This window comes from Odontesthes bonariensis, chromosome 7, assembly GCF_027942865.1.
Source record: "Odontesthes bonariensis isolate fOdoBon6 chromosome 7, fOdoBon6.hap1, whole genome shotgun sequence".
NCBI classification, from domain to species: Eukaryota; Metazoa; Chordata; class Actinopteri; order Atheriniformes; family Atherinopsidae; genus Odontesthes; species Odontesthes bonariensis.
The window spans coordinates 32,313,892-32,325,740 of record NC_134512.1 but is presented as its reverse complement, the minus strand read 5'-3'; the positions used below and the strand labels follow the sequence as shown (position 1 = coordinate 32,325,740).

General features: G+C 39.9%; 1 protein-coding gene across 1 annotated transcript; it reads left to right on the top strand.

Annotated features, from left to right (window-relative positions):
- The first annotated feature begins 7,786 nt into the window (after positions 1-7,786).
- gins3 (GINS complex subunit 3) lies at positions 7,787-11,564 on the top strand. The gene is made up of 3 exons (XM_075471106.1): positions 7,787-8,050; positions 8,993-9,226; positions 10,423-11,564. Exons 1-3 carry the CDS (start codon positions 7,880-7,882, stop codon positions 10,651-10,653), a joined length of 636 nt encoding a protein of 211 aa, XP_075327221.1. The 5' UTR covers positions 7,787-7,879; the 3' UTR covers positions 10,654-11,564.
- Positions 11,565-11,849: the final 285 nt, after the last annotated feature.

Below are 11,849 nucleotides of genomic sequence, written 5' to 3'. Positions count from 1 at the left end.
TGGGGTTGGGCAGGGGGGGGGGGGGGGTCTGAAGGTGGACTGTGGTGTGGTGGAGAGGAGGAGCAGAGGGAGGAAGGGGGATGAAGCAATGTAGTTTACGCTCTTACTGTTTAACATGTAAGTTTGGGATGCTCCAGTTTCAGGCTTCACCTGGTATGTGTGAGTGTTTGAACTGGTGACAACATAGCTTTTGTTGAAGCCTATTGAGTTTGTGTGCATGTGTTTGAGGTGGCGTGAAAGGTCATTGTAGTGGGCTGACTGGGACAGTGCCGTGTGTGTCTGTATATTGAAATGTTTACAGTCTAGAAGTCCATGTTCCCTGTGTGTGCGACTGGCAGTCCTCCCTTTACTTTGCTGATGTTTACAGCTACAGAGAAGCGACATGACATATTGTAAATTTCACATGTAACCTCTCTCAGTTCTTTCTCTATCAGATCTGCCAGATTTTTCATGTGATCCTGATTAGTCATTTCTTCAAGAGAGCCTCAAGCGTGAGAGCAAGTGTGAGTGTGTGTCTCCATTCATATGACTGTTTGCATGGAAAGATTAATGAATGGGCCTGCCGGGCACAGGCCCAAAGACCCAAAGAGTCAGGTGGTCCCCGGTATAAGAACCACTTCTTGAAGCCACCTCCACCAAGAGGCACAGTGACTAAACACAACAGATCAGATTCCAGATGCTCAAAATCTTAAAAAAGCAGCTTCAAGGAAGCTCACCAACCAAAAGTAGATTCAAAACAGCCACAAAGAGACTAAAATGACTCAAACTAACCAAAGAGAACTGCTTTAAGGACACTCGAAACAACTAAAATTGGACTATTTGACCAAAAGGACAAATAACAGCCAAAAAATGACTGATAAACAACTAAAAAATAGATTCAAAACATCTAAAAAGAGACTTAAAACAATGCAAAAAAGACTAATAACAGCCACAATTACTGTAAACAACTAAACATAGACTCAAAACAACTACAAATAGTCTACTGTAATAACACCTATAAAACTAATCCTACTGAAGACAATGGAGACCCATTCGATCAAACTACAAACATGCTCAAAAACAAACAAAAAAAGCGAGTGAATTACTTACAAGCAACCAGAAGTAGATTCAGCTTAAAAGACACCAAAAATTACTATAAATTACAACAAAAACCAACAGCTCAAGCCACAAAATGACTCAAAACATCTCCAGACTAACAGAGACGAAATACAAAATGACTGAAAACTACAAAAATTGAATTGAATTGATTAAAAAATACAAGAAATAAAGTTAAAATAATGACAAAGAAACTCAAACCGACTACAGAGACTTACTGACTGAAATGAACAATTAAAGCTCTCAAAACAAAACTACAAAGAGACTGAAAATTACCTAAATAAGCAACGAATTAACTGCAGACAACTACAAAGAAACTTGAAAGTATTCAAAACTATGAGAGGCTTTAAAAACAGCCTCAAAGAGCACTTAAAACAGCTAAAAACAGCTAAAAAATAACTACAAGCCATAACCCAAACCAAGACAGGCATAGACTTAGTGACAATGACTTAAAATAACTGCAGACTGTGAATAAAAAGAGACTTAAAATGACTCAAAATTTACTTTCAGATCCAAATGACAAGCAGGCTCAAAACAAACTAACCATAAAAGCTATCATGACAACTATAAAGAGGTTGGAAATTACTAAAAGATAAGCTACATAATAAAGCCAAACAACTTCAACGAAACCTGAAAGGACTCAAAAGTATGAAAAAAAAACTTTTACAAACAGAATCCAATACAAAAATATAATCAGAACAACTACAAAAGGCCCCAGAAAACAAACAAAATCACTAAAAACAAATAAAAGTAGATTTAAAACAACTATAATGACACTTACATCAGCTTCAAGCAGCTCCGAAATTACTCAAAACATTTAAAAATGACTACAGACGACAACCACTCCAGACATAGAATGACTCAAAACAACTACAGACTCATAGACTCAAAATATAGTGACTTAGAATGACTCAAAAACTACTAAAATGGACTTAAGATTCAGAACAAGTCGACAAAGACACTCAAACCAACCGCAGATACTGACTGAAACTTAACCATAAAAGCTCTCGAGGCAACCACAAAGTGACTGAAAAAATGACTAAAATCAGTAACAAAACAACTTCAAACTACAAAACTTAAAAGGACTCAAAATGAGTGCAACAGAGAGGTTACAAACCACCACAAAGAGATACAAACCTTTAAAAAAGTTGCAAAAATAAACGCATAATTACACAAAAAAGGTACAGAAAGTGAATACAGCTTGAAACAAACTGCCTCAAAATGACCATCAAGATGTATAATAATCACAAAATTACTCAAAAGTTTGTGGTTTCTTTGTGTCTCGTTCAGTTTGGGCATCTTGCTTCTGTGTGGGAGGACATTGGGGGGGTTTATTCTACTAGTTTATGCCTGTTTGCTCATAATCCATCCATGACTGTGCACGTGTGTTTGCGATCCAAAAGGCGCCTCTTGGTCTGTGCTACTGTCGGTTCCCCACATTGTGTTTCTGCTAGAACAGGCCTGGCTGTCTGCAGCTGGAGACGTGACCCACTCAGAACCTCAAGAGGACTCTGTAGTTCCACTGTGGAGCCACTGAACGGGGCTTATTTATTCATTTGTTCATATTTAACAATATTTGTTTAATATTCCAATCATGTGAGGTGTTACTCACTCTTCAGAATGCCAAGAGCTGATGTGTGAAGACTACTACGAATCACCATACAAACAAACTGCATTTACAAAGCTACTGTAAACAAATGGTGGAATAAATTGTGCTAGATGACAGACTTATTTCCGGCTTACTTTTTGTGACGCAGGTGTATTGGTATTGGAGTTACTCCTACATCGCTCAGAAATCTCTCAACGCAACACGGGGAGTTATTTTAGGACCGAATGTGAGGCGTCCACTTTCAGCCTGTTTCATTCATGAATGCCATCTGACAGCTCCTGGAGCGGGAGCACCACCAGGAGTATAAATATGAACGCCAAGGCAAAATGATTTAGAACGCCTTTATTTTCATGGTGAAGTCAAAGTGACACCAACGGGTTTCAGCTTCCTGGCCTTCTTCAGGGAGTCGAACAGATTGGTTGGAGTCCAACATCCTTTTCTAGTGGAATTCCACCAACAGGAATTCTCCACCTGTAATGGAATTTCCCTTCTTGGTTTCCCTCCTGGACTTGTAGCCTCCGGGGAAGATAATAGTGGATAGATAGATAGAATAGAATCGAATAGAAAAATACTTTATTCATCCCCCAATGGGGGAAAGTCAAATTAGTCAAGTAGCTCAAAAAATTATTAATATTTACAATGATTGTATATTAACAACAACAATAATAATACCAATTCTAATAAAATAAAATGGATAGTAAGTTGGATGGATAGTAAGTAAGATAGTAAAAAGCACATTTCCCACATAGCAGACGTGTCTGGGCCAGATCTGGCATCAAGCCGGCACTTCTGGCCTACTGCTGGCATGGCAAGTGGTAAGTGAACCAGATGTGGGCCAGATCTGGCAATGGTGGCCCGCAGCTGGCCCAGAGCTGGCCCATGTGTGGACCAGCTCTGGTAAATCACCAGTGGGTGGGCCAGTAAAGGCCCGTCGTTCTTTGCATTATATGGGCCAGAACTGGGCCAGACCAATTTTGCTATGTGGGAAGTGATTCTGAGGAAGGGCATCAGTAAGTACAATATGGACATTTAAAAATATGTGTATATAATATAAGTGGTAATTCATTCCACATTCTTGGTCCAACAGCTTGGAAAGATCTGTCTCCTCGGGTCCTAAAGCGAGTGCGAGGGACCATCAATAGATGTTGCTCAACCAAAATTGTATAGTTTATGCGGTAAAATACAGGGAGCCAGTGAAGACAGGGGTAATGTGGGCTCTTCTGTCAGGATCCTAGCAGCAGAATTTTGTACAAGCTGTAAACGAGTCAAATCCTTCTTGCTTAGACAGGTGAACAGGCTGTTACAGTAGTCTGGACGTGATGAAATAAATGCATGTATCAGCATCTCAAGATTATTTTTAGAGAAGATAGTTTACAGTTTGGAGATGTTACGCTGGTGATAGTATCAACTACTCAGAGTCCATTTTGACAATTCAAGTAACGTGGTCAGTGTTCGCTGTGTTGGCTTTATCATCATGATAAACCCAATATAATAGTTCCTTACTTTGAATATACCCTATTTTCCGGACTATAAGTCGCCCTGGAGTATAAGTCGCATCAGTCCAAAAATGCATCATGAAGAGGAAAAAAACATATATTAGTCGCATTTATTTAGAAATTTATTTCACAAAATCCAAGACCAAGAACAGACCTCGTCCATGTTGATAATATGATCCGGTGACACGTCGTGTTCAGTTACCTGCTTTTCAATGAACTCGCGCAAACTGTCGACCTCGGCTTGGAAGTCTGCTGGTTCTCTGAAAGAGAGGCGGTTGCGTTGCACGAAGCGGTAACGCCAAGAAGGCCCGTCTGCCTGCAAAGTCATTTATATTCATCTCCTTGGCAAGTAACAGGGCATGGAGACCTAACTGCACCGTTGACGAGCCTCTCTGGGCAGTACGTTGTTCAAGCACCCACCTGTGGACTCGTTCCTCCAACTCTGGCCATCTGGCTTTCAGCCCGCGATTAGCTTTTTTGTTAGCATATAGTTGTCACAAGCTAAGAGTGTCCTCTCGCGACTGTAGATATCGATGTTTACTCCTCGGTTCATGTCAGTAAGTATGAATTAAGATTTAAAAACATGTTAAATTATATATATTTTGATATATAAGTCGCAGGACCAGCCAAACTATGAAAAAATGTGCGACTTATACTCCGGAAAATATGGTAATGTAAATTAAGAAACTTGAAAACGATTTGTAATAGTGTCCATGTAGCCATAGACACCGTAGATCTTTCATTTTGGTTTAGATAACAAAAACTGAAACAAGTTGGGAGGGGACAAACAAATGAAACACAGATTCAGGGACATCTTTGTTGAAGGGCGACGATGCGAACCACTAAACTGCTGTGAAGCTTATTTTTCTGCTTACCAACACCTAAAGGTATTAAAAGAGCACTTATGTGAGCTCGGTTCATAACAGATACTTTATTTAACCCAAAAGGTAATTGTAATCATGCAGTATTTTTCTTATTTCATAAATCATTCTGACCTGTTGTTCTATAGAGTTATTACTGTTTTACATTAAAATAAAAAACTGAAGAAGCCTCTGACTTAAAACACTTTGTTACTGAATGCAGAGGGTGGGCAGTGTTGTCCATGACGTTCATCAACTCCTGCAGCGCCCTTCTTCGAACAATCGGCTCCAGCAGATAGTTAACTGATTTTTTTTTTTTTACCTTTAAAATTAAACAAATGTCCACAGACTTTTCTAAGAACTCTACTTTTAGTTACAGAAATTAAACCTTTATTTATCTTTGTGTATTCTGAAGCAAAAACAACAAAAATGGCACTTCCAAAAAAAATTGCAGCTCAAAGGATAATTGAGGCGTTGCCATGAAGGACCATCCTACAGTTTTCTTTAGAGATCGTCAGAAATACTTCAGCCGAGTATAAAACACAGCAGTTGGTCTTTAAAGTTTTATAAAAATTATTTATTTTTAGTTTGAGGGAAAAAAGAAAAACGTGTCTTTCCGTTGCTTTGTCTGAATGTATTATATTAGGTTTGTCACTAAATACTAGTGACAAACCGCCTCAAATTTGATGAAAAATGTGAAAATAATGACAATTTTAACACTTAAAATAGCTCTTAAAGCATTTTAACCTGGTTTCACAACAGTTAAAATGATTTGTCCAGAGAGCAATTCTAGTTTAAAGTACATTTAGTCCCATTTTGAAAGATGTGACACAGTCAGACCACTACTTTGCTGTTCATCATGACGTATTCCCCCCTGATGGCAGATTTGCAGAACTTAAACTGCCTGAATTCAGTTTCTTATTTTGTTTATTTTTTGCCATTTCTTGCAGCCATTATAAGATAACGTCTGATGCTGCTATAATGGAGTTTGAAAGTGGTATCAACGCAGTTTCAGCACAAAACACTTGGTCCCACTTGTCCTTTTCCTGTTATATCCCTTCTAAAATAAAAGCACTTGTGGTCAAGATGTGGTAAAAATACCCAATGAGTGTATCGTTAAATAAAGAGTTAGCCTTGTTTGTGCTGAGGTCATACTGTTCCTTCCATGACCCATGGAGGATTTCAGACAAGAGGACAGTGTTGGTGTTAACATCATAACGGAGCATGTTATCGGGCCCTAAGCAGTCAAATAATAACTTGTACCATCACTGCCTGTTTTGGCCTTCAGCTATCAGAGGAGCGTGATCTCTTTGGGGAATGACATGGTCATCAGTCTGGTTTGAGTAATAAAAAGTCTCTCAGTGTGCTGCTACAAAAAACCCTCTGTCCACTCTGCCACTCAAACAGTACGATCATTTACTGCAGCTTCATGTCATTTGACTCCTTTACAATTATAGTTCACGACTTATGTCACTTTCCAAGGAAGTGAATGGCTGCTTGTATTTTGGGGTTATTCACAAACATGTCAGATGACTGATGTACAGTCCAAAGGAAGAGTAATTATCGGGATGCATGCGATAATCCATAACGTCAAAATAAGAAGGGTGTTTGATCTATTCTTCCTGTTGCCAGGAATCGTTACTCGATGGCTCCCTAACTGATGGGGAAAAAGAACATTACCTTGTAGACTTGCTGTCATTTCTCATTTATCAGCTGATTAATGTTATCAGGAGTGACAGAAAGAAGGTTAGGGCAAAAGAGACGAGTACAGAATTGTCATATACCGTCCATTAATTTCCCAGGTCAATGTAATGAAAATTCAAGGTTGACTTTCCACTCCTAGTTCAAAGCACTTTTTATATGTTCTCCCTGTGTTGTTATTGAAATGCATCCCCACATTTATGACTGCCAAACATGGTCACAGTCGGATACAACAGACTTCCATTTTTAAAATGGTAATAGTCTGACCTCTAATGGTCTAAAACATAACTGCACATGATTTTTTTTTAAATTTTTCTATTAACTGATGAAAACCACTGCAACATGAACGAAGGTAAGTGTTTTATTTGTCCTAAACTATAAACTACTTTATATGAAACTCTGTACATATGATATTTAACATTTGAATTGTTAGATTCGATTCTTTCGATGGCAGCTCAAGAACAAGCCGGAGGAATCTCATGTAAAGTAAAGTGTTTATTGGAAGTCACATGTCAGAGCATATCAGCGCTGGGCTCAGTGGAACAGCGCTCCTGCAGGAAGTCCGTCAGACTGAGCCTCGATTTCCGGGTATCATTTGCATTTATAGCCTCATAGGTTGGACTCACACTCGACCGAGTATGATTGGACATGAGTAGGTTCAACATGCTTCGTCATATTCTCTGAATCAGCCAAACAATGTGTGTGTGTGAATCTGCACTTGCTTTCCCAGGCTTTCCCAATTGTTTTGTCTTCCCATTCCTGCATGGAAAAGTACGGAGTACAGAGACTATTTCATTTTTAATGTCTAAGAACGAAGCCAATTTTAACAGAATACAACCTAAATTGATATTTAACTATTGTATATAACTTTAAGTAAAGAATAATAATCAAAATATAAAACAGAAAATAAATATTGATAAACATATGTTTACAACAGAACTGAAGAGTTCGATTGAGACTGAATCGATTGCTCTGGTCTTGCAGCGCTCTGATTGGCTCATGAGTTTTGGCGCCGAAACAGGAAATCGAAGCGGAAGTGTAAACACTGTGGGAAAAGTTTCAGAGTTTTACTGCGATTATCTGGTGAAATTACCTCTTTGGGTGTTATTCACGTACACATGGACACAGAGTCGTATCTCCCTGTGCCACCTGGGGTGGGAACGGAGGAGAATTTTCTGTCCCTTGACGATATTTTGCTCTCTCATGAGAGACTGCCTGTCCAGACAGAGTGCGTTTTCCCCCGGCTTGGATTTCTGGAGAAGTCGAGCGACTCGCAGGACATCCCGGAGGTCAGTACGGTGATTTCGTGAAAATGTGTTTTAATGATATATATATAACGCCGTGGATGAGCATTTAACGACACATCTGCTTCTCATACGTTAACTCAGAAATACGTAAATACTACGTAACTGCTTTCAGTGCAAGGCAACTTAACGTCACACCAGACTTACTTAATTATTAGTCTTTTATGCATTTCACGCTGAATTTGGTAGTCATATATGTCACATTAACTTATTGATAAGTTTTTAAGAATTAACACAACTCGCTTGTGAATTCGGCACGATTTTCAGCCTCTAAATCTTATCACCAAGGCAGTTAAATAAGAATTACCTGGTAAAATTCAACATCCAGTAGACTATAATGGAGTGCTGTTTAGGCTGTTTTCAGTTGGCAGAATTGAACATAGAGTATCGTAAGTGATACATATAAAATGATCAAGTTAATACTATTTTTTTAAACATTTTTTATTACACCAAACCAGCAGAAGCACGACACCTTTTCTAATTAAACTGCATTTAAGAATGATTCATTCATCACAGGTTCTCGAGCATTTTTAAAAATGTCCTAAAAATTACAAATAACATTTCATGAGACACTCCAGTGAGAAAATGTTGTGAGTTGTACAGCCAATTAAAAGGGGATCAATTCAAATAAGTAGATGCACGGGATGGTTTTACAAAGAGATAAAAGTTAGTAGTTTTTTGGTTAAACTCATGTTGATGTTTTGTTGTACGTCCTAAACAAATATGACAGCAAATAAAGCCAGATGATCTTTATAAGACGCTGTGCCTTGTTCAGTTTTGGCCATTTTTAGACTGATTGTGGGTTTTGTATTAAAACGGCTTTCAGAAAACATTCATAATACATCAGAGGGGTTTTACAGGTGTGTCCCAGAGGGCTGGAGGCCTGGATGATTACTCCATCTCTGACTCTTATTTCTTCCATCTCAGGGAACAAAGATGGAGCTCCCTTTGTGGCTGTGTAAAGGTCTGTATGAGAAGAAGAGGAGGGTGCTGGCTGTGGAGCTTCCCAAGGTGTACAGAGAGGGCTGGAGGACCGTGTTCACCGCTGACCCGAACGTGGTGGACCTGCATAAGATGGGGCCCTACTACTACGGACTGGGATCACAGATGCTCCACTTTGACAGTCCGGAGAACCCAGACATCGCACAGGCGCTGCTGCAGGTACGAAACCTCTTCACAAAAGGGTTTAACATCAGAGAAGACCACAGAAGTTGTTACTGACACTAATGTCAAATAATACATGTTGAAATCAGACAAATAGGGGGGGGTGTATTTATTTTTTTTTATAAAGAAAGCAGCATGTCTCTGCAAATGAATCACAGCAATGTGAGTCTGACCTTTTGGAGATGAGGGGAACAAGGCACCGACTTCTCATGAGCTACAGTAAGTTAAATGGGCTCTTTATTAAAGGCACAACATATTAAGAAGAGCAGTTTCTGGTTCTTTACACTAATAACTGGGCTTGTCCCATTCGTTAACACTGGTTGTGGCAGCCTTGGCTCCATCAGAGCTTCTGCGAACACTTTAAAAGGCCAGCAGCCCGCTGAGATACTGGCAACTCGATTCATGCGAAGCGTTTTGGGATACTGTGACTAAAAAGGGTACGATTAACGTCAAATAATAAAATGAAAAAACAGAGGCAAATCACCAGAGAAACCTCCTGATGATCCACTGATTGATATCTGGTTCCAACAGAGTCCAGATAGAGCCCAGATGTTGCTGCAGTGTTACTCAGCTTCACGGCACAAAGCAGATTGAACTTGTCACCACTGGGGGGCGCGGTCAGCTCAGAAAACATGCCCGACTGCTGGTCGTCCGGGGCAACTGTTACCAGGCAGGCTGACTTTTAAATCTCACAGCCTGACAGACGGAAACAGACTCAAATCCTCATTTCATCAGCTGGTGTTTTTACCTGATGTTCAAACTGTAATCAGGATCAAAAGAGTGAAAACTGACTTCTTATAAATACATGTTTCCTTTGTCATGTACCTGTAGAGCTGAGTTTTAGGGTAATTTTATCTTAACATCTTCTCCTTAAATGATTTAACTGAGATCGTGATAATCAGCAGGTGAATTAGGAGGGAAAATAGTTGTTTATCAGCTGTATTTGAACATGTTTGAAGCCAGTTTAGCATAGCAGAGACCTTTGTAACCTCCTCTGGATGCTGAGTTTGTAATAATTCTGAAGTCATTCAAGTCAAAACATTCATAAAACTGTGTCTCTAAAGAGAAACACCGCCAGCATGCCCCAAACTAAAACACAGTGACTGTAATTAATCGTGTCGCACGCCACGCATGCCAGCATCAAACCCCGTTTTCTGACAGTTCGTGAACTCTTGGTGCTGTCCTCGCTCCAGACGTTCATCGGCCGGTTCAGGCGGACCATGGACTCCTCCCAGAACGCCTACAACGAGGACACGTCCGCTCTGGTGGAGCGTCTGGACAGCCTGGAGAAGGCCCTGTTCAGGTCCGGCCAGAGGGGCCTGAACGGCTTCCAGAGCTGGGAGAAGGGTCGGGCCTCGCAGCTCACCGCCTCCAGTCTGGTCCTCAACTACCGCAAGAGGAAGATCACCGACGTTCAAGACTGACGCCGGATTGGTTGCTGGTTAAGGTCGTGGTGAGTACGTCAGAGCAAAGGAGGAACAGACCGCCGAGCGCCCTCCTTGTTCGTGGGACAGCGAGCCTGTGTGGAGTGTAAACATGATCATATTTATTGATTCATCAATGAGGTTTAAGATGCACATTCAGGTGATCTGTGAATATTTTGTTTTTATTTGTGTTTATCAGTAAAAACCTTTAAGAGTTGCTGTTTTTTCTGTTCCTGAGTGACGCACTTTAGAGCTAAGAAGCAACAAAGTGTTGTTTAAAGGCTGATTAACCGAGCTGGGGATATTAAAGCAACACAGTGAGACAAATGAGCTGAAATATGAAGGTGTTTTTCCTAATCCAGCCTCCCGAGACATTCCCACGGCAGGGGAAATATTCCCTGTGCGGGGCGGAGAGGCTTCGGTTTTAAATCTTCCAGGATGACTCCAGATCAGAGGCCCGAGCGGCAGCTCGACTCCACACCATCTCTGGGTGTTTGAGCTCCTTCTGCTCGGATTTCGAATGAGCCCAGATTCCCAAAAGGGGAAAACTCAGCTCAGCTCCTTTTTGGATGAAAATTGCAAATTTCCAGCTCACTCTCAGGAGGACAAACTGACTGATTTCACTCCAATAAATCCTAGAATTGGTAAAAAAAAATATAATTTTGTGTTCGTGTTTTGGGTAAAAACTGGTGTATTTCCTTCAGATCTCATTTAAAATAAATCCACCTTTTTAGATTGCTCATGTTTTTATTTGGATAATCCATTCATTTGTTTTTTATGTTTAACATGTAAACATCAGGAAATATGTCTCATTCAGAAGTTGGGAGTCAGAACTTTGCAGAATCCAACCTGATAACAACTCAACGTATGATGAGCCATTTGTTTTACTACTTTAAGTCAAATAAAATACTTTCACCAAACTTCAGGATGCGTCTTTTAAGATTCTGATCAACCAATAAAAACTTTATTACAGACTGAAGGTCCAAGATGAACTTTAAATAAACCAAAAACACACAGAAAAATGTACCAGCAGCTCCACAACTTAGATAAATACCATAGAACTGAATCTTAATGTAGAAAGTCCCCTAATAATCTAATTTTTAAAGACACGAAGGCAGCAAATACATTTATACATTTCTTAAAAAAGCGTTGACTCCTGCAGCTGCAAACATTTAAGCTCGTTATCCTCGGCTACT